Raw genomic sequence first — 22,323 nt, forward strand, 5'->3', positions numbered from 1 at the left:
AGTCTTAGTGTTTCCAGCTCTCAGTCTTCCATCTCCCTTACCCTTGTCCGGAACGGCCCCATCTCCCGTATCCTTGTCTCCGCGACCCGGGACGGCCCCATCTCCCGTATCCTTGTCTCCGCGACCCGGGACGGCCCCATCTCCCGTATCCTTGTCTCCGCGACCCGGGACGGCCCCATCTCCCGTATCCTTGTCTCCGCGACCCGGGACGGCCCCATCTCCCGTACCCTTGTCTCCACAGCCCGGGACGGCCCCATCTCCCGTATCCTTGTCTCCGCGACCCGGGACGGCCCCATCTCCCGTATCCTTGTCTCCGCGACCCGGGACGGCCCCATCTCCCGTATCCTTGTCTCCGCGACCCGGGACGGCCCCATCTCCCGTATCCTTGTCTCCGCGACCCGGGACGGCCCCATCTCCCGTATCCTTGTCTCCGCGACCCGGGACGGCCCCATCTCCCGTATCCTTGTCTCCGCGACCCGGGACGGCCCCGTAAACAAAGTTATCGGAACTCTTATACCGATGTTCGTTCAATCATGGTGCGGACATTAGATCACCCGGTCAAAATCATGCTGGGTTCACGTGAACACCTCATGGGGTGTACGTGCCTCAGCGCACATACACATTGTCCTCAAGACCCCCGTTATCTGATCTAATTGTCTAAGATAGAGGATTGATCAGTTTAGGACTGTATCTGGTGCTCATTATTTTGTGGTGTGGGATCATTAGTACATTGCTTTTAAGTGACTGGTTATTTCTTATCAGTATCCCGGGATGGTACCAAGGTCCTCTAGTTTAAGCAACTTGCTCATGAGTTGCTATTCTTGAGGGTTGCCTTCTGTCGCTTGGCAGGTCCTGTCAGAATCTAGCGACTTATTGCTAAGTCGAGATCCTGTGTCGACCGGTACCTTGGACCGTTATCTCTGTGGGCGTGTTGTCATTTACTGATAAGAGGTGAGCCCCTGCCCTTTTCCAAAGCTGTCCTGTTATTCTTTCAAAAACAGAGAAAACCAGATGTGTCCTATCCCATGACTGTCAGTCCAGTTGCCCCCCACACTTAACTTAAAAGTTAACCCATTCACAACATCTATTATGATTCTAGCAGTATACAAAAAACAGTAGTTGTAATTTGTTTTATGTTTGAGTTGGATTCATTAGAATTTAATGGATTGGACCAACAGAAAATATCCTTTTCCTCTTACACTTATTCCAAAATGTTTTCTATCCAGGGCAACGAACGCTGTAAAGTATGTGCAAATTTTAAAGATGGTCCACGTTGTGTAAAGAGTTGTCCTACAGGAATCTTAGGAGAAAACAACACTGTTGTCTGGAAGTACGCAGATGAAAATAAGAACTGTCAAACCTGTCATTTAAATTGCAGCCAAGGGTAAGCAAGGTTTATTTCTGCATAACAATATAACTATTAAATTGGTTGCATGAAATTTGCCAGTATCTTCCTACTGTGGTTCTAAAATGTGGTTAATTTGTAGAAGGGTTTCTAAATGTAGAACCTGCCTGTACCTGGTGTGTTTCACTGGAATCCCAGGCCTTTGGCTAGAATCTGACTTCAGGTTTGTCAAAAATGAGATTGTGTCTAATCGGAGTTCCAGCAGGTCAGTGAGAGATACAGTAAGAAGGTACATGCATTTTAAACACTCTTTCACAAACTACATATTAGAACACCCAATGGGGTTTTACTTTCCTGAATGTTGGGATTAGATCGCAAGATTGGTTTGGATGAAGAAAGCTATTTTCTGTCCTACAATTTTGTGTAGCACCAGTGGGGACAAAATAACTGTGTTCTTGTTAGATTTTATTTAACTCTTTTAATTAACGGAATAACTCCAGTGGGAATTGAAGTGCAGTGAAGTCTGAAAAAGTTTCCAATAATTTTTGTTCTCATCAATTACATCAATTACATTTCAGGTGTACTGGACCAGACCTTGAGGGCTGCAATAACTATTCTAGGTAAAGTATTTCAACCAGTATATGAATTTTGTAGCAGATGTGTCATCTATTAGTAGTTGCCAGTAATAAGGACTGTTATTTCATGTTGCCTCCCTATTTTAATAGAATGCAAGTGAATGCAAAAGGCTCTCGATCAAAACTGAAGGAGGGGAGGGGGAATTATTCTGAAAAGTTAAGTCATCCACTGAATTGTATTCCTCTCCAGTTCACGCATTCCATCCATTGCTGCTGGAATAGTTGGCGGTCTTCTTGCTGTAGTCATGGTGGCTCTAGTGATTTCGGTGTGCATGCGTAGACGACACATCCGAAAGAAGCGCACATTACGGCGTCTACTACAAGAACGGGAGGTAAATGACATAACCGATACAGTTTGCAAATATTGCACTTGAGACAGACTCCTCCTCCCCCCCCCTACCCCAGCATGGTCAGAGTGGGGAATGTAGTTTTGAGTAAATACATTTTATCTGACCTAATGAGGTTTTGTTCTTGACACAGCTGGTGGAGCCTCTAACCCCAAGTGGAGCTGCTCCAAATCAGGCCCTACTGAGGATTCTTAAAGAGACCGAGTTTAAGAAGGTTAAAGTGCTTGGTTCTGGAGCTTTTGGCACTGTGTACAAGGTAAACTGCATTAAAATACTGCAGCTTTAGTAGAATAAAGGTTCAATTTAAGAAGCTGCTTATTAACAATATTCTTTAATACTAATAATGTGATGGATTATGTGTCTTGTTCAGCCTGAAGCACAGTTGCCTCTGTGTCAGAAGGTAGTGGGTTCAAGCTCATAATCTTGGCTGACACTCCAGAGCAGCACTGAGGGTGTGCTGCATTGTTGGAGGTCTGGTCCTTTGGATGAGATGATAGCATGAGGTCCTATCTAGCCTGTTCAGATGGATGTTGAAGATTTTTGGCACTACTTAGAAAAGAGAACCAAGTTTCTCCTGATGTCCTGTCCATCAATCCCCTCAAATAAAATTGGTCATTCACTTTGTGGCTCTTTGTGGGACATTAATTGGACATTAACCTTCAAACTGGGTGCTTCATTTGCCTAGAGAGTACAGCCGTAACACTTTACAGTATAACCTATGAAGTGCTTTGAGACATCCTCCCAGTGTGAAAGCGTTGCATCAAATGTAAAGATTATTCTTAACTAGAGCAGTTTTTAGCTTCTTCTTCTGCAGCCGATCATTCATTTGCAAACACTGCAGCTCAGTATTTAGATCGTCAGAAATGATCACCCGTTCAATAGGAATAGTTGATGAATTTTGACAAGTTCGGTGATGAATAAGCTAACATATGTCACAATCATTTTAATATTGAATATCATCAGACTTTTCAACTTTGTGATGCACAAATGTGCAATGAGCACTGTTTAATGCAATTTCAATTTAGAAATAACTAGCCATTAGAACCCCCTTCCCCCCATAGACACGCTCACTGTTTTCAGCACTGACGTCCATGAAGTCTTGGTCTGGGTCTTGAGGTTTTCTCCCACAGGATGTGGCCAAGGTTCTATTATTGGAAGTTCAAAGCTACAAGCTAACAGTCAAATGTGTGACCCAGCATCACGGCAGAGACATTGAGAATGGTGTTGGAGGGGTTATCTCCATAACATCTGAAAAATTCATATTTAATATACAGCTATTGCAGTTTTGACTAAGCAAGGAAAATTGCCCATGCGTAGGTGGCATTCATATATGGGATTCTCAGTCTGGTTTGGATCCTCTTTAGCACAGGGTTGGGCTTCCGCACTCTCAGACACACGGCTGACAAAAACAAAAGACCATACAAGGTTTTTATTTGTTTCCCATATGGCTGTACTTCCTTTCCACAAACTATTTTATGTGTTATTCTATTCCCGTTTTCTCATTAATCCTCCCTAAGGAGTTTCTCATAGTTCTCCAATTTGTTCGGCTAATGTCTTACACATCTGTGATATTTTTAATCTTATTGCAAAATCCAATCTAACTACACAAATTAAGTAGGACCCAAATGTTCGTTCACTTCTAAGTTGGTAATAAAATGCTGGTGAAACAGTAAATCCAGTGTACCATCTGCCCTAGAAGTCTGCTGAGTTAATTCTTCCAGAATCTCGACTGGATCACTACCAGCCTTCCTCGTGCTATGTTTACTGGCAGCTGGATTGAGTGTTGAAGTTCAGAACTCTAGTTTCTTTTGGCCAGTATAAATGGAGCATATATCAATGGACAGTGACTTCCTTCCAGTACCTGTATCTAGAGATTACATGGAAACCACACACACTGCTTCCAACAACATTCCTCAGAAAAAAGCATTCATCCATTTGTTAGGACTGGATTAATACCAAGATGTTAGGGAATGAAAGGTATTCAACACAATGCTGTTGTTTCAACCCTTTTTTATGGTCCAGATAGACTGTTGCATTGTTTCAGTACTGAAACCGTAGTCGAGTTTCATTACTCCACACAACTCTGTTCAACAGTAAGTAGGAACCCGGTTGTTAGTTGGCTGGTGGCTTGTTTTCCAGGGGTCAAATTTGGTAATAATGCTTCAAAAAATAATAAAAATTATTTGGTCACAACTGTTTTAGGGGACACTGCTGTGCACAATTGGCTACCGTGTTTTTCCAAAAAATACACAGTCAATTCACTTTACAGTATATTCTGTGAAGCACTTTGGGACTTCTCAACGATGTGATGAGGCACTATATCAAATGCAATGATTATTATTATTATTGGCCATTTAACATTAGCTAGTCAAAGAAAATGCTCAAATTAAGGCTGGCTGTGATCATAATAGAAAGCCTTCCCTTATATACTGAAGGTAACACACAATTGCTGCTATGATGAATTTCTTTGAGCTGAATAATATTTGCTCATCCCTAACTATTTTCGTGCTCTTAATGTAGTTGTAAGTTAAAACACGTTTTCTATAAATTTGAAACTTCAGTTATCCAGTAGAGCAGCCCTTATATCAGTGCAGCCACAATGAGTGTTAAGAATACTGTTTCTGCAAGTTTCAAAATATTTGCATACCAAGGGGCGGAATGCTCCTGGTTACTTTTTGTGAGTGCCCGTGCCAGGTTCAGCGTTGAACCAAGAGAGTTAGTGTGAAACTGGTGTCAGGTACATATATGTCAATATACATTACCTCAGAGTGAGATTTGTACAGGACCTGAAGAATGTCTCTGCTCATTCTGATTTCAAAAAAATTGGTAAAACTATGAGACATAAAATTACTAAAATCACCATCTAAAATAAACATTTAAATATTATTTTGGGTCATGTTGCCTTTATCTGCCGGTCTTTCCAGGATTCCCAATTCTTCATTTTGCAAATTTCATAAAACAAACAGAATCCGATTTTCAGACTCAAAAAACAGAAGTTCCAATTAAAGTTATTTAATCCAGTTTCTAAATAATCACAAACTAGACCCTGATACCTACATTGCACACAATAATTAAAATGCAATCTTAATAATGACTCATATGTTTCATGTTTTATCTTAAGATCAAAAGGGCTTGAAATAAACCCTAGGACTTCATTGTTGTGATAGTTTCAGAATGATTGGATTTCATTAAATGGGTCAATAATCAAACTCATTCTCCTCCCCACTTTCCTTTTTTGTAATATCCATCTAATATCTACACTTCCTGTACTAATGTGCATTACTTTTCATTGATCCACATTCAAAACCATTTAACAGCGGAAACCCATTACCGTGTTTAAGATTATCCAAATCAGAGTTCCATGCATACCCCCTGTACATGGGAATATTTGAGAGATGTTTTCCCTGGTCATTTTGCATGGGGCAAAGTACAAAATCTGATTTGAACCTGTTAAATATCTTGAAGTCTGTGTTTGACACCATTAAATGGTGTCATCTTACACAAGAATTAAACTGTAAAATGTAGAATGAATTGACTACTTAATTGACAAGCCTCGCAGGGGTTTTCAGCTCACAGTCTAGGCTGACAATCCAATGCAGTGCTGAGGGAGTCACATGTTGCCAGAAGTGCAGTCCTTCATATGAGTTGAACCGAGGTCCTGTTTGGCTGTCAGATGGATGTTAAGGATCCCATGACACTATTTAAAAAAAAGGGAGTATCTCCCAGTGTCCTAGCCAACAATCCCCTGAATAAAATTATTTATTTATCTCATGGCAGTTTGTGTGGAACATTGTTGTGTGCATTTCACAGTAAAATATGAATGCTTTGAGACATCTTGATGACATGATACGGTACCATGTCAAATGAAACTACTACTATTAATAATAAATCTAATGATATTGTTGAATAGTTTAGAGATTTCTGATCATTTATTGAACGCTGTTGTCTTTGCAGGGCCTGTGGAATCCAGAGGGAGAAAATGTCAAAATTCCTGTTGCCATCAAAGTGTTGAGAGAAGCAACGTCTCCCAAAGCCAACAAAGAAATTCTTGATGTAAGTCAATACTGTAAGCAGTACAGTATAGTTATATTGTGTGAGCAATATTACTGCCTTCCTCACCTATCCTTCTTTCATTGTCCAAGACTCAGGCCCTACACCAGAGTGACTAGAAATCTAGTTCTGCCCATCATTTAAATGTGAAAAGATTAAACAGATCACAGATGGCCCTCAATAACAACTTGTATAATATAATGTCTCTCATGTAAGGCAGCGTATTTCATCAGGTGCATCGGCCCGGTGGGTGATGTTATCCGATTTGTGACCATTTCCAACATTCTAATTCCGCTCCAAGAAGTCCAAGACTATATATATTCTTTTTAACAAGTTGGTAATTAATGTGTACTGTTCACAGGGACAAATGTCGAAATGGGAAGGAGGGAGATGGTCTCCTAAAGCTGCTGAGATTAATGAACTCTAAAATCTTCATGGTTTCAAACTTTGCAGCACTTGCAAGGTCTGCATTTAGTACATTTCCAAACAGCTTGTGAAATACAGAGCTTGTAAAAATCATCAATGAAAAGCAGTCTTTGAAGATATTTCTTCATGGTATTGGACTAAGGAATTTAACCGAAAGAAAGCCTTAGCTGTTACTTATAAAAATGAGCGCACCGAGACACAAATGGACACTATATAAATGCAAGTTGTCATTGGTGTAATAGAATCTGTTTTAGAGGCAGGCTTGTGACATTGATGTTTGAACTGTTACTGTGTGACTGAAGTATTGTACTTCTTCACTACAATTACTACTGGTCAAGTAGCACATTGAGATTACTGGATGTAGCATAAGATTTACCAAGAATCTAAAATTTCCTCACTGTAAAGTCCTATGGAACTATTTATAATCGCTGACTTTGTATTTTTGTAAGAGTTTTAAACCATTTCCTTGTCAGCTTCACACTGGTTTCAGGAAAAGTACTAAATAGAAATCCAATCCTCCAAAATTGTACTTTTAATTGTAAAAGGTATAGGTGTTAGCCCGGCTCAGTTGGTAGCACTGTCAAATCTGAGTTAGAAGGTTGTGGGTTCAAGCCCCACATCGAGACTTGAATTCATAGACTGGGTTGACATTCCAGTGCAATACTGCATTGTCAGATGTGCCATCTTTCGGATGAGAAGTTAAACTGGGCCTGTCTGCCTGTTCAGGTGATGTTCAAATTCCCACTATTCAAAAAGAGTTTCACTCACTGTCCTGACTGAAAATTCCCCAAATCCCCTCACTTCTTGGCTGTTAGTGTGGCATTCCGAGACGCAAATTGGTTGTAGTGTTTGCCTACAAACTTTGCTTTGAGATGTCTGGGTGATGTGATAAGGTGCTATCTCAAAGGATTGTCATTATTATGTATGAAAGTACATCTGCACTTTCTCACTATCAATCACTCAAGTTAATTTGTGCTTGCACCTCTACTTTTGGGTCATTATTAACTTAGATGTCATTAGCTTAGGCATCTTTTTACTTAATAGGAATCTTTAAAATATATTCTGTTGCTGTAAAGGTCAATGCTGACATTTAGAAAAGCTGCAGGTTTAGTTTGTGATAGAGGTAAGTGATGGTAACTGGCTTTTACAGTAAAGTGATACTTTATCTAAGGCACCAAAGTCACACGGGCCCACAGGGAGTTATTAATATTCATTTATATGTAGACAAGTAGATTATCACAAGTGAAGAGACACATATGTTCTTATAATCTTCATAATACTGCCAATGGCTTGTCAAAGAATTCATTATCGCAGAGCAATTCCCTGAAGTGTTCCAGGCATTTTCAGACATAATTCAACAAGGTCACTTTAACTCTTCAATAGGTGATTGCAGAAAAAGAAATACGATCACAAACAGATGCCTGCAAGTAACGTTTAGCATTTATGGAGGTTTCCAGAAAAAAACAAAAGATTTATTGAAGTCGATATTAATTAGGATCCATTGTCACATTAATTTGAGTTGATATGCATGAAATTGATTATAAAATCCATTGAGTGTGCATTACTTGAAGTGGTTGAGCTTTCATTAGCATTCTCTATGTTTTTTAGCAAATTATTTCATTGTAATGGAGCAGAGTTATAATTTTTTGCTCCATATCCAAACGTTTTATAATTTGATTTGATGGTATTCTGTGCAAATTGCTGGTAGTGTGAGACCCACAATCCTCTGTGGAGTCCTGTAGCATATTGGTTAGAGCACTTATCTCGCAAGCGAGAGGACCTAGGTTTGATTCCCAGGCAGGGCGAAACGTTAGGCAAGTTTCCTTAATCCACACTTTTCTGTTCACCTAGCAGTAAGTAACAACCCAGTTTTTAATCGATTGTCGGATCGCGTTTCCAGGGGTGATAAGTCCTTCAAAAAAAAAATTGGTCACTCAATCCACAACTGTTTGTGGGACACTGCTGTGCACAATTGGCGGCTCATTTCGTCCAGAAAATATACAGTCAATACACTTTACACTATATTCTGTGAAACGCTTTAAGATGTCTCGAAGACGTGATAAGGCGTTATATCAAATGCAAGGATTATTATTATCAAAACATAAAATACTGCAGATGCTGGAATCTGAAACAAAACAGAGAGAGCTGGGAAAACTCAGCAGGTTAGGCAGTATCTATAGAGAAAGGAAAGTGAGTCAACATTTCGGGTCCACGAGCCTACGTCAGAAGGATTATTATTATCTTGTTTACTCTTTTATCCTCAATTTTCCTTCAGTTTTTTCCCCCTTACAACAAGAACAACAACAAAATTACATTTGTATCGTGCCTTTCACGTCGGGAGGACATCACTCCTCTCAAGGCAGTGGTTCTTGTGACGACTGTTCTATAGGCACCTAAATGGGTGTGAACAACAATTTACATTTATGTAGCATATTTCACTTTGGGAGGACGTCCCAAGGTGATTCACACAGCTGACAGGGAGCATGAGATGTGGTGGATTGAGAAGCTGAGAGGGAAGTAAAGTGACCAAAAGTACAGTCGAAATGATAGATCTTAAGGCAGGTTTTGAAGGCAGGGAGGAAGGGAACAAGGCAGAGGGTCTCCAGAATGGAATTCTACAGGGCAGGTCCAGAATGGCTGAAAGCTCACACGCCAATGGTGAGGTAGATTGGGCAGGGGACACGAAGCAGGTATTTATTGAGTGGAATAGCCTTTGAGTTTACAAAAAGTCAGCAGGGAAAACAAAGACATAAATGGCACAAACGTTTGAAACGAGAGTCTCAGAACATAAAATACTTTTGCCTCACAAAATCTCAGCTGTAATCAACGGATCGTCTCCCAGCCGAGTTCCTTTTCAAGCTAACTTCCAATAAGGCAGGATTTAAGAATCTTCCAAAATTCTGCACAATCTTATACATTAAGGTAAAAGTCTCATGGTAAAACCATGAGATTTCAGGCCCCTGCTCTTTCCAGCAGAAATCACTAGATTGTCTCCATTGGCCTGTTGTAGCCCTCCACCACCCCACCCACCTCCTCACTATCAACAAATTCAGCACAGAATAAAGCCCAAACCTGTGATTAACTTACTCAGCTGTTGGAAAGTCACATAATTTTCCCCTTAAGTTTAACATTAAGACATTGGTTAAGAAACGTGAAGATCTTTGTTGATGACCATAGTTTAAGAAAATAGGAACAGGATTATTCAAAAATAGGAATGAGTGAACCATTACATTCTTTTTGGTTCAGCTCTTTATCTTTCGAAACCCATTTCCCTGTTTTGCCTTCAAATTTCCATGAAACGTTTACTTCACAAGTACATGACACCCGATCAACACTTCATTTGATTATGCTTTGGCCTTTAGGGCAGGTCATTCCATCTTCTCACCAATCCTCTGCACAAAGAAATGGTTTTGTTGAATTTACTTTGAACCAGCCTAGCTCTAACTTTAAGGTTTTTGTTTCTTTTCAGGAAGCGTATGTGATGGCAAGTGTTGATCATCCCCATGTTTGCCGTTTGCTGGGAATTTGCCTCACATCAACTGTGCAGTTGGTCACCCAGCTCATGCCTTATGGCTGTCTATTGGACTATATCCGGGAAAACAAAGACCATATTGGTTCCCAATATCTCCTCAACTGGTGTGTGCAGATCGCAAAGGTAATTTTATTCAGCACTCATTTAACTTTGCACAGAAATATACAGTACGATTTGTTAACGCAGAAGCATAAGGCAGAGGAGTTCCAGTGATATGTTTCTATGAATTACACATGTTTCCTATAAAACTGTATTCTTATTTCGGAGTTTGCAGAACAATTTGCCACTTAAAGGGTGGATACAACATAAAGAGTGCACTTAGGACTGCCAGAATCAAATACTTCTACATCTAAAACTGTGGAATAAGAGAGTACTGAATGGTACAAATCTAAAGATTCTTCTCTTTATAAAGTTTTGGATCATGTTCCAATTAAAAATGAATAGACATTTACTTTAACTATAGAAACTCGGAAGAGCACCCTCTGTTACATGTATGACTTTTCCATTCACCTCAGTGCTGTCGGTGGATACAAACCTGACCAGCGAAGAGTGGGCTCCACAGTGAATGGTGAACGATGCGAGCACAAAGATGGGTGTTAATAATGCTTTCCATTAGTACCCAATGCGATACATGGGAGTTTCCATGTAGAGCTGGGATGCATGGAACTCTGTTTGGATTGGATACACTTAAGCATGGTGATGGGTTTCCACATGTGTCAGACAATCAGCTGAAAAAAAATTAGTACAACACCAACATTATATTTGTATAGCGTCTTTCACATCAGCAGGACGTTCTAAGGTGCTGGACAATCAATGTTTCAGACCCAAGCTAGGGGGCGGGATCAGTGGGGGTGGATGGCAGGGGGGAAGGATGGTGATCAAAGGCACGGTCGAAGAGGAGGGTATTGAGTTGGTTCTTGTGGGAGGCAAGGGAGGGGGCAAGGCGGATGGAGTTCCAGAGGGTGGGGGCAGAGTTACTGAAGGCCCATCCGACAAACGGTGGGGGACTTGAAGCAAGCTGGAGCCCACTGAGCAGAGGTAGCAGGCAGGTTGGTAGGGGTTAGGAGGTCGCAGAGGTAGGGGGGAGCAAAGTTATGGAAGGCTTTGAAGGTGTGGACTAGGATCTTGAACTGTATCCTCTATGTGATGGGGTCAGTGGAGTCGGGCGAGGATGGGAGTGATAGGGTCTCGGAACCTGGTGCGGAAGAGGACACGGGCTGCAGAGTTCTGGATGATCTGCAACCTATGGAGAGCGGAGTTGGGGAGGCCGATAAGCAAGGAGTTTCCATAATCGAGCCTGGATGTTATGAATGCATGGATGAGGGTCTCGGCCCTGGAAAGAACCTAGTACCCTGAAAAGAGAGTACAAGTTAGAGTTAAGATATGAATTTGAGAAGATAGAGAGGTCAAGGGTAGGTATTTTAACAAGGGAAACAATAAGAGCATAAGGCACAGTTCTGGATTATAGGGAGACGGATAGTAAGAGAAAGAAAGTGCAGAGAGTAGGGGTTGAGCTTTACAGAAAGAGAGAGGGAGAGAGAGTTTGGAAAGATCAGGGCAGGAAGTGATGGTAGGAGACTGAGACGGGTCATGACAGCAGTTTTGAGTTGGAAAATTCAGTTTAATAGAAAAAGTAATTTGAGAAAAACAATGGGGGGAAAACACCCAATATCTCTCGGCGTGAGGGTGGGGAGAGGGTGGGGAGGTTAGTGATGAATCTCCTTAAAACATGAAGCTAATATTTGGGTGAGTGTAGAAACGAAATTCCCAGTACCTGTGAGTTGTCTGTTTCTACCCTACCCCTTCTGCTGGCATAAATAGTTGCATTTTAAATCTCTAATAGTGACGTGTTTTACTCTGCTCATTCGTGTCTTTCTGTTTGGTAATGGTATTCTAGTGACCCAGTTTGCCCAAAGCTAGTTGTATTTTTGCTCACAAGGCAATTAGAATGACAGGCAATGATCTAGTAAGTCTGAGCAGCATCTGCGAGGCAGCAATAATTTATAGTAATGGAGCCAAATGAATTTGTAGCATCTAGAATGCAGTTTAGATGATTCTGGTTTAGTGACGATCAAGTTTGTGATGATGCTACAGTTGATCTCTGGTGGTTCAATTGGTTGATGCCCCACACAAGAGATTGAAAGGTTCTGGGTTTAAATCTTGGTGGGACGAGTCATCATTTCAAGGTCAGTAAGGTGACTGCTATGTTTAAAACAAACATATCCTTCAAGGGCAATAGAGTGAGAGGAGCTGAAGTGGCTAGTAAAAGATATGGCTAGTACTGCAGGTCGAAAAGAGCAGGGAGTTTCTCCCAGTGTTCTGGCCAGAAATTCCCCAGATAAAAATTGGCCATTTGTTTCATGGTAATGCTGTTTGTGGGACACTGCTGTACGCAATTGGACTGCCACATTCGTCTACAAATATACAATCATTGCATTTCACAGTAAATTTTGTGAAGCGCTTTAAGACATCCTCTAGATGTGAACGGCATGATACAACAACAACTTGCATTTATATAGCCCCCTTCATGTGAGGTAGCATCCCGGAGCGTTTGACAGTGGCGGAATCTGACCACGAGCCAGGGGGAGAGGGAAGGGGAAAGTTGACCGTGAGCATGATCAAAAAGGAAGGTCTTTAGGCGGGATTTGAAAGTGGAGCGGGAGGGGTCAAGCTGGATTGAGGGAGAGAGTTCCAGTTTCGGGGTGTAATGGCTGAAGGCACAGCCATCGATGGTGGAATGGAGGGGACCAGGGGAAAACAGGAGGCCGGAGCATCGAAATGTTGGAGTGAGGGGTAAGCAGATCAGATCAGTACAACGTTGCGAGAGCATGAAGGGATTTGAAAACAACAAAATTTCATTTATAGCACGCCTTTCACGTCGGGAGGACGTCCCAAGGCGCTGGACAAGACAGAGAATCTTGAAATTGATCTGTTCAGTAATTGGGAGCCAGTGGAGCCTGGCAAGAACTGGTGTGATGGAGTTTTGTGTGGGTGAGTATCAGGACGGCGGAGGTTTGAATTAATTGAATTTTGTGTATGGTGGAGCTGGGGAAACCAAAGAGGAGGGCATTGGAATAATCTGGCTGGGAAGTAATGAAGGCGTGGACGAGGGTTTCGGCTGAGGTGGTTGTGAGGTGCAGACAGAGGCAGGCAATGTGATGGATGTGGAAAAAAGCGATCCTGGTCAGGGGACGGATGTGTGGTAGAAAGGAAAGCTGGGGATCGAACATGATGCCTAAGTTGCTCATGGGTTTGGTGAGTCTGAGGGAGTGCCCGGGGTGGTTGAGGAGTTCAGACCCACAGGAGAAAAGATGTTCACGGGAGCCAAAGATTATGGCTTCTGTCTTGCCGATATTCAGCTGCAGCAAATTTGCACTCATCCAGGCCTTGACGTCCATCAAACAAGCTGTCAAAACATGAGTGGACTGGGATTCACAGCTGGAGGAGGAGAAGTAGATTTGGGTGTCATCCGCATACATGTGGAAGCTGATACCGTGTCTGCAGGTAACATCACTGAGAGTGACCATGTAGCTAAGGAAAAGAAGGGGGCAAGGATGGAGGCTTGGAGTATCCCGCAGGTATACCGGAGGGCTCCAAGGGTGGGAGGAAAAATCATTTGCTGAGATGTATTGTTGCTGGTTTGTTAAGTAGGACTCGAAGACGGAGGCAGGCAATGTGCTGGATCTGACGGTGCCACTAAGGTGGATGAGGGAGGAGAGGCAGTGGAGGAAGATGGCGTGATTGACTGTGTTGAATCCAGCGGCGTGGTCCAGGAGAACGAGTAGGCAGAGGGAGTCCTAGTAACAGAGAGAGAGGACGTCATTTATTACTTTGATGAGCGCTGTCTCTGTGCTGTGGGCAGGGCGGAAACCAGACTGGAGGAGTTTGAGTCGGGAGTAGAGGGAGAGTGTGAGCGAAGTTGATTTGCAATGACATGTTACAAAACCTTGGCCAGAAGGGCAGGTTTGAGATGGGTCTGAAGAGGAGTGAAGACAGCAGTTTTGAGGGGGAGTGGGTCAGAACCTGAGGAGAGGGACTGGTTGATTGTGTCAGCCAGCAGTGGGCAGAGGAGGGGGAGTTGAGTGACCAGAAGCTGGGTGGGGAGGAGGTTGAGGTAGCTTGTGGTGGGCTTCATCTGGGTGATGGTGGGGGAAATGGAGGAGAGATGGGGGCAAAGTAGTGTAGGATGGGCACTGTGGTCGGAGGAGAGGGTGATGAAGGAGGCATGGCGGGTGGGGGGTGTGGTGGTAGACCACATAGGTGGGAGGAAGAGGAAACAGCCAGGCGAATGTTATCTATCTTGGAGATAAAGAAGTCCAGGACCTCTTCACACTTGGCATCAGAGGTGATAACAAATGCAAGGATTGTTATTATTATTATTATAGTTTATTTCACAATGTCTCCCATGCTTTCAATGACCCGTACGCAATGTAAGCTAATAATGAATATTGTTGTCAGTCACTGGGAAATAGTTTTGTGTTCATAAAGATTATCAGTGAAGAGATCCATTTCTGAACATTGCTGCCCAAATAATTATTTTTTGTTCTAAAACCGGGTTCTGTGCATACATAGAATTTCACCATTCATCTCTGTCATTTCTGTGTTTAAAGTGTTAAAAATGTTAGAATCCTAAATCTGCTCTATACAGCCTTGCACAATCTATTCCTGCTGTGAATACTAATTGACTGCGCTCTGAAGTTATGCAGATAGAAACATTATCATTAATTATCATTATGGGTTTTCCATGGTGCATTTAATACCTTCAGGTCATTAGATGTGCATTTAGAAATGAAACATATCATGTTCAGCAATCAAAGCACTGTCTCTACGTCCAGTTTAGTTTCTCTTTTCTTTCCCTCTGTCTGTCTCTGTCTCCCCTTTGTCCAGAATGAGTTAAATGTAGATTAAACATATGTGAAATACAAGGTGTATGTTTGAGCTAGAACATTTCCAGTAGTTTGCTTAAAGAAATAGTATACTGAAATCCCTCAGATAAACTGAAATCTTTATATAGAGTATTTATTTATTTATTTTATCATCATCCATGTTACAAAATTACCTTTTTAAAAAAATCTTAGCTCTATTTAAAATTATTCTAATCTATTTCCTAAACTGCTTCTAACTGATCCAGCTATATTTGCCTGCTTGTTTTCCAATTCTTTTTGAATTTTGTGTGACAACGTCATCATTCTCTTGTAATAAAATAGTGATAATGAACCTCGCATTTGATATAACGTTTTTCACATCGGGAGGACATCTCAGTGTACTTCATAGGGACATCCGCCTGGCTGCCTCCTCCTCCCAACCCCTACCCGGCCCCATGGCTCCTTCATCATCTTCTCCTCTTACCATGGCTGCTACCACAACCCCACCCTACACTCCTTTGTCTCCATCTCTCCCTCCTCCCTTTCCCCCACATTCACCCAGAAGAAGCCCACTGCCTCTACCTGCTCTTTCATGATCTGATATCATAGCTTAGTGCTGACACCTACAAAGCCTGTTAAGTCATTAAAATGTTCAGGATGTCGCAAACTCTCAAACTCTGCATTCGTTTCTGTAATGGTCATTGGTAACCTGGATGTACAGTTCACTTTAGATTAATATTTAATGTTTCAGACCTATACTGTTAATGACCTTATGTAAAATGAAAATGACAGGTAACATTGGCCTGACGTGAATGTGGTACTGATCAAATCAGAAGGTTTCAGGTTCAAATCCTGGTCTGTGCTGATTTAGCTGATCCTCAGCAATTCCAATTGTACAGAGTTTACATTCTCAATCGCAATCCATAGAACAAGGTGTGTGTGTGTGCAAGTCAGGTAAAATAGGTGATTCTCTCTTCTCCCCCTGGCCCCCCCAATGTGGCTCACTAACATGTGGTGTCATGGAAAGGAAGGGTTGAGGTTCAACTCCCCAATTTGCTGTCGTTCCACCTCAGCCTCATTCTCTGACACCTTTGCCCGATGGATGTTTTCCAATGCACAAGAAAGAAAATGAGGGAGACAGAGTCCTCAACAGCTGCTATCTGGTCCAGCCTTTGGAACCAGACCAAGACCTGAATTAGAAGCTCAGGAGTATGTCTGGTTGACCTTTTGACTGCAGGAGGTGTGTGTCTCAGCAGGAGCCATTTCAACAACATAGCACAGAACAACCCATGACATTTAACTTGAGGAGAACAACAGAGAGAAATTTAATATCTTGGTGGGGGAGTCAACATAGACATAAAATCCTATATTACAAATGTGCTTCTGTATTACAGGGAATGGGCTATCTGGAGGAACGCAGATTGGTTCATCGGGACCTGGCAGCCCGCAATGTTCTAGTGAAGACACCACAGCACGTAAAGATTACAGACTTTGGACTTGCCAGGCTGCTGGATGTGGATGAAAAGGAATATCATGAAGATGGTGGGAAAGTAAGTAGCTTTTTGAAGTAGAGCAGCATGAATCACAACTAACTTGCTGAAATATTGCTGCTTCGTAACTAACCAGTTATAACCACTCTGGTTAACATAATAACAATGGTAATACACTTTGGCAGTGAAGAGAGTCATTCAGAAATATATACGGTTGGTGTCCAATGTAATGCATAAGAGTCCTACTGAGGTTCATTATCATTATTTTATTGCAAGAGGATGATGACTATGATGACAAAAGGCAAATGTGGCAGAGCTCCAGCTGTAATATGAAAGGCGATAGATGTCATTTGCAGATGTAGAGAATGTAAAGCAGAAAGATTTTAACAAAGAACAAAATTATTGGTCTCAATCCTTTTTCATAAATCAAAGCATTAAACGATTTCACATGGCATTCTTCTATCTATGCCTTCAATTGTTCAAGCAGCTTTGCAACCTACAGAAGCACTGGATTGAGGTACATTAGCACAACATGCTGAGCTGAAATTACATGGTTGAAATTGATATTAATAATATATATTCCCCTTCTTTTGCGGAGTTTTTGCTTTTGGAAACCATGAGTGTATGATCCTTTAGGCTAAATAATAAAATCATCCTTACAATTGATATTGGGCCTTTCATTTTGGGGGCACTTCTCAAAGCGCTTCACAGGATATGCTGTAAAGTGGAGTGACTGACGGTGGTGTTTTGTGGGCGAATGCGGTATTCAGTTTGTGCACGGCAATATCTCACAAACAGCCATGAAGTGAATGACCAATTTTACTGGTGGATTGTTGGCTGGGATAATGGGAGAAATTCCCTTCTCTTTTCAAGTAGTTGGTGGGATCTTTAACATCCAGACAGGATCTCGGTTTAACGTCTCATCCGAAGGGTGGCATCTCTGATGTTGCAGTGCTCCCCCTATGAATTCAGAGTCCTGGTGTGGAGCTTGAACCCACAACCTTCTGACTTTAAGACGAGAATGCTACCAAATGCTCCACAATACTACCAGCATAAAGGATGCTATATAAATGCAAGTTGCTGTCAACTGAACCAGGCTGACAGTGAAAGTTCAGTAGAAATCTTGGCAGTCCATTGAATATATACAAGGAATCTGTAAGTGAGATTCTAACATAAAACCTGAACTACCAAGGGTTAATGAATGTACAACACAGCAATACACCCTTAGCACTTGCTTGCTAAGCAAACCTCACCTTAGAAAATAGGTTGCACATCATCTCAAGTATTTGATTTTTGTATGTGATAATACTTGTTGCGGCAACAGAAACATTTAAGGATGCATTGGGTCGTGTTCACAATTGACTAGCAATGCCAGGGTTAATAGTACTGGTGTACGAGCAAGACCACACAAAATAATGAAGTATAAATGTAAGGAGTTGTTACTGGATGGATTAGGGGATCAAATCTGTCATCTCCTCCCTAAAATGGTGCACCAGGATGTAATTCAGCAACTTAATCTTTTTTTAAGAGCAATAGAAATAGCAAATAGCAAAGTGCATCTACAGTCTACAAGGGGGGGGTTCAGTAATTGAGTGTAAAAGACCACAATACATTTTAACTAAACCAAGTTTCTATTCCTATCCTACACAGTTGCCCATTAAATGGATGGCTTTGGAATCAATCCTTCATAGAACATTCACCCACCAAAGCGATATATGGAGCTATGGTAAGTCATGGAGAATGCTATTTCTATTCAAAATGTAACATAGAGAGAATGTACATTTAGAACAGTCATAACACTAGCTATTTATTTAAGAAACCAAACACCAATATTTACAAGTCTATAAATTGCTTCCATGTACATTTTGCTCTGCATGCCACTTGTGGAGCTCAAATGTACTTCAGTGAATTTTTTAATATAAAGTTTGTTTATCACAACCTTGTTTTCTGTTAATAGACTGAGACCTAACCTGCAGCACTGTTTTGGAGGTATTGGGTAGTATTGATATTTTGCCTATCTCGTCTATCAAAGAATTTTTATGGGCAGTGAATGTTAGTATTGACATAGCATTTCTTGTGTACAGCCCATGTTTTAGAATTCGAATGAACATGTTTTGTGTTGACTTCAAAGTGTCTTACTGTCCATCTGCCATCTATTTCTCAAACTGCACTGCATGCAACAGATAATAACCTTCCTTCTCTCTTCCTCAGGAGTGACCATTTGGGAATTGATGACCTTTGGATCAAAGCCCTATGATGGAATTCCAGCCTGTGAAATCCCATCGATCTTGGAAAAGGGGGAAAGGCTGCCACAACCTCCGATCTGTACAATTGATGTTTACATGATCATGGTTAAATGTAGGTTCAGTTTACAGGGACAAAAGATTCTGACGGTATAGATGTTAACACAATGTTCTTTATCTTCACACCGAAGAAGCCTTTTGTATTTAAACCCCATAGGGGTGTTCTAATTACCATGATATTTAAAAGTTGCTGTTCCATCTGTTCGCTCAATGTACAGTTCCACCAGCCTATCAGAACCCAAACCTGAACTGTGCCTTTTGATATAATTAGCTCTTGGTTGATGTTGTTCGGGGCAAACAGCTCCTGCCTGCTGTCTTTTTGAATATAATGAATAAAATCTAAATGTAGCCTCCCTACAAATAATAAAAATACTCTTGAGTGTCTGTGCATTACTGAATCTTCACAAATGCATAGCCACTTTGTCAAAAATCAAATGTGTTTGAAACAAGACTTCTATGCACATTTTATTTAAAAAAATAATTTGCAATGTTAGTACCGCCACCCTTTCAATCATTTATGTCACTGCTGGATCTGAATTGAGGTGCTTAATTGTACAATTTATAATCAGCTGCAAGTGGCGGTTCATGAAAAGTGACAGGCATAAGCTCGGCTAACTATTCAGCATAATGAGCAGTAGAAATTCATGATTGGAGAAATGTCTGATGCTGGATTGTGCAGGTGTTGTTTTGTATCAGGAAATGTGTTCAATGCTGTGTAATTTGATACATTGAAATGCTGGTTTAACTATAATATCAACGTGAAATGCATCTATTTATGTATTTTCATGAAATAGGCTGGATGATTGATGCAGAAAGCCGGCCTAGATTCCGAGAGCTGACCTCAGAATTCTGCCGAATGGCCCGAGATCCACCTCGCTATCTGGTAATTCAGGTACGGTACTGGTTATCGGAGATTACTGAATGTACCAATAGCTCATTTTGCCTCAAAGCACCATTCCCATTAGGGATTTGTACCTTGCAAGCAAGACATTTCATAACCAAATGAGTTAGTGAGTCCTTACCATGTTCTATCCTTGAACTTTGTAGGAATTCATTTTAAAAAAAAATCGTAAAAAGCTTCTTTCATGAAAATGTTTGAAGGAGAAGAAACATATGTCATTTGCATCACACAAGCAATACAGTGTTTTCAGGGTGATTTATACCATTCTATGGAGCATTATAAAAGGTTTGCCAAACGTTTTCATGCATTCTATCCTCTTAAGGTAGCAAAACATCTTTTTTTATCTCTATGATGAATGAGGTACATCTGTATCATTTACAAGGATCTGAAGTTATTTCTATAAGCAGATATATGATTAGTCTCAAATTATTGATGTACAGTTCGTTTTAGACTATGCTATACTCAGGATTGTTCCATGGGAATACCATTTATCACAATAGGTTCTTTTGTTCGAATTTATTTACTGGGATGATTTCCAAGCAAGCATCCTGTAAAATTTGTGTCTGTTACTGTGATACTACTTCATGATAAGATCAAAGTCACTCCATATTTTGTTCAGAAATATTAGTGTTATTACTGAGAATTTAGTAAATTTGAATTTTCAGGGGGGAGATTCACTTTGACTTGCATGTAAACATTCCCTATTGGTATCTTTAAATAGGTGGGAGTGAGGGCATCACACTGCTGAATGTGAGTTAATGAATCTTGTCACACTAAAAGCAATCCCTGGGAATGGGAAACATCTGGACGGAATATAGTGAACTGACGACTGTGTCCATAAATGACCCATCGAGATTCCTCAATCCACAGTCTGCACAGTACCTACCTTCCAACACAATTTTTTATAGCACAGAAGGAAGCCATTCAGCCCATTATGCCTGTGCCAGCTCTTTGAAAGATCTTTGCTGTAAGAAACTTATTCAGAACTTGTTTAGCCATTTTCCTTATTCACATCCTAAAAATAATTATGAGTAGTGTTTCATTGGGATTTCTAAAGCCCTCTGTGTCTTCAAAGCTTAAGCTTGTTTTATTTCATCAGCACAGTGTATTTTCTTTGGAACAAAATAAAGGCTCATTTTGTGGGGAGCCTATCTCTGTATGTAGGTAACACAATATCCCATGTTTAGCATTTTCTTAGGCATGACTTCCTCATTCATAGAAACCCACATAAAACCTTGGAAGATTTATTGTACGGTTCCCAGGGTCTGTGCTGTAAGAGCATGTAATGTACTTTACATAACTTCCTCCTTTAATAAGAACAATGCACGAACTGTTGTGGGACACTGCTGTGCGCAATTGGCTGCGAGTTTTGCCCACAAAATATACAGTCAATTCAGTTTACAGTATATTCTGTGAAGCGCTTTGAGATGTCTCACAGACGTGATAAGGTCCTATATCAAATGCAAGGACTATTATTCTTATTATTGAAACATTGGCACAAAATATGGTGCTTTTCAAAAGGCGGATTTATTTTTAGCAAATTTATTTCACTGCAACATCAAGGAATGTAAAGTTTATTATGTTTCTGAATTGGATTCTGAACATTGTTTCCTGTTACAAGCTGTGAATTGTAATTGAAACTAAAGACATGCAACAACAATAACAACAAAATTACATTTGTATAGCGCCTTTCACGTCAGGAGGACGTCCCAAGGTGCTGGAAAGACAGAGTTACGGACCCGAGCTGAGGATCGGGGTGGGAGAGGGTAGAGGGGAAGCAGGGTGATTGAAGCACGGTCGAAGAGGAGGGTCTTGAGGTGGGTCTTGAAGGTGGCGAGGGAGGGGGCGAGACAGAGGGTCTGTGGGATGGAGTTCCAGAGGGTGGGTGCACTTCGTGAATTAGAAATTAAGCATTAACAGGCTGGGTCTTCTGCTAGGGTGATGACTGCATGCATCTACCAAGTCCTACTGACTCAAGGTTCTACCGCACACTGATGTCCGAAGAAGACATGGAAGACATAGTGGATGCAGATGAGTACCTTGTTCCTCAACCAGGGTTCTTTAATAGTCCTTCCACATCAAGGACACCAATATGCACCTCAGTGGTGAGTCTCTCACTTTTTCAATTCATTGTACTACAGTATATCCTTGTATTGTATAATCTAATTGAAAAGCTAGAAATTGTTCTTAAAAGAGACGGCAAATTTCTACCCTCTTATAGCTGTAGAATTACAAGCCCAGTTTCTCCAATTTTCTGAAATGTTGTTGTATTTGTCAAGGTAAAGCTTATAAGTCTAGAATTGCTTTTTCCATCACCATCGAATTATAAAATGCTATGCATGTTTTTTCTCATCCCAGCTCTGCTGGTTGATCATAATATTGGTGAATTACTACAGATTTTTGTAGATTTGGGAAAAATATTACATATT

At 41.1% G+C, this 22,323-nt stretch overlaps 1 protein-coding gene across 3 annotated transcripts in view; it reads left to right on the forward strand.

The window, feature by feature from the left end:
- Window positions 1-22,323, forward strand: part of egfra (epidermal growth factor receptor a (erythroblastic leukemia viral (v-erb-b) oncogene homolog, avian)) — a 179,887-nt gene that overhangs the window by 144,946 nt on the left and 12,618 nt on the right. For all 3 annotated transcript variants that reach the window (XM_007897627.2, XM_007897628.2, XM_042331813.1), the window contains exons 15-25: window positions 1,227-1,384; window positions 1,924-1,965; window positions 2,171-2,312; window positions 2,461-2,583; window positions 6,282-6,380; window positions 10,273-10,458; window positions 16,595-16,750; window positions 18,341-18,416; window positions 18,902-19,048; window positions 19,788-19,885; window positions 21,832-21,999. In XM_007897627.2, coding sequence (XP_007895818.2) covers window positions 1,227-1,384; window positions 1,924-1,965; window positions 2,171-2,312; window positions 2,461-2,583; window positions 6,282-6,380; window positions 10,273-10,458; window positions 16,595-16,750; window positions 18,341-18,416; window positions 18,902-19,048; window positions 19,788-19,885; window positions 21,832-21,999 — 1,395 coding nt within the window. The remainder of the gene's footprint in view (window positions 1-1,226; window positions 1,385-1,923; window positions 1,966-2,170; window positions 2,313-2,460; window positions 2,584-6,281; window positions 6,381-10,272; window positions 10,459-16,594; window positions 16,751-18,340; window positions 18,417-18,901; window positions 19,049-19,787; window positions 19,886-21,831; window positions 22,000-22,323) is intronic.

Source organism: Callorhinchus milii, unplaced genomic scaffold, assembly GCF_018977255.1.
Source record: "Callorhinchus milii isolate IMCB2004 unplaced genomic scaffold, IMCB_Cmil_1.0 Scaffold2, whole genome shotgun sequence".
Lineage (NCBI taxonomy): Eukaryota > Metazoa > Chordata > Chondrichthyes > Chimaeriformes > Callorhinchidae > Callorhinchus > Callorhinchus milii.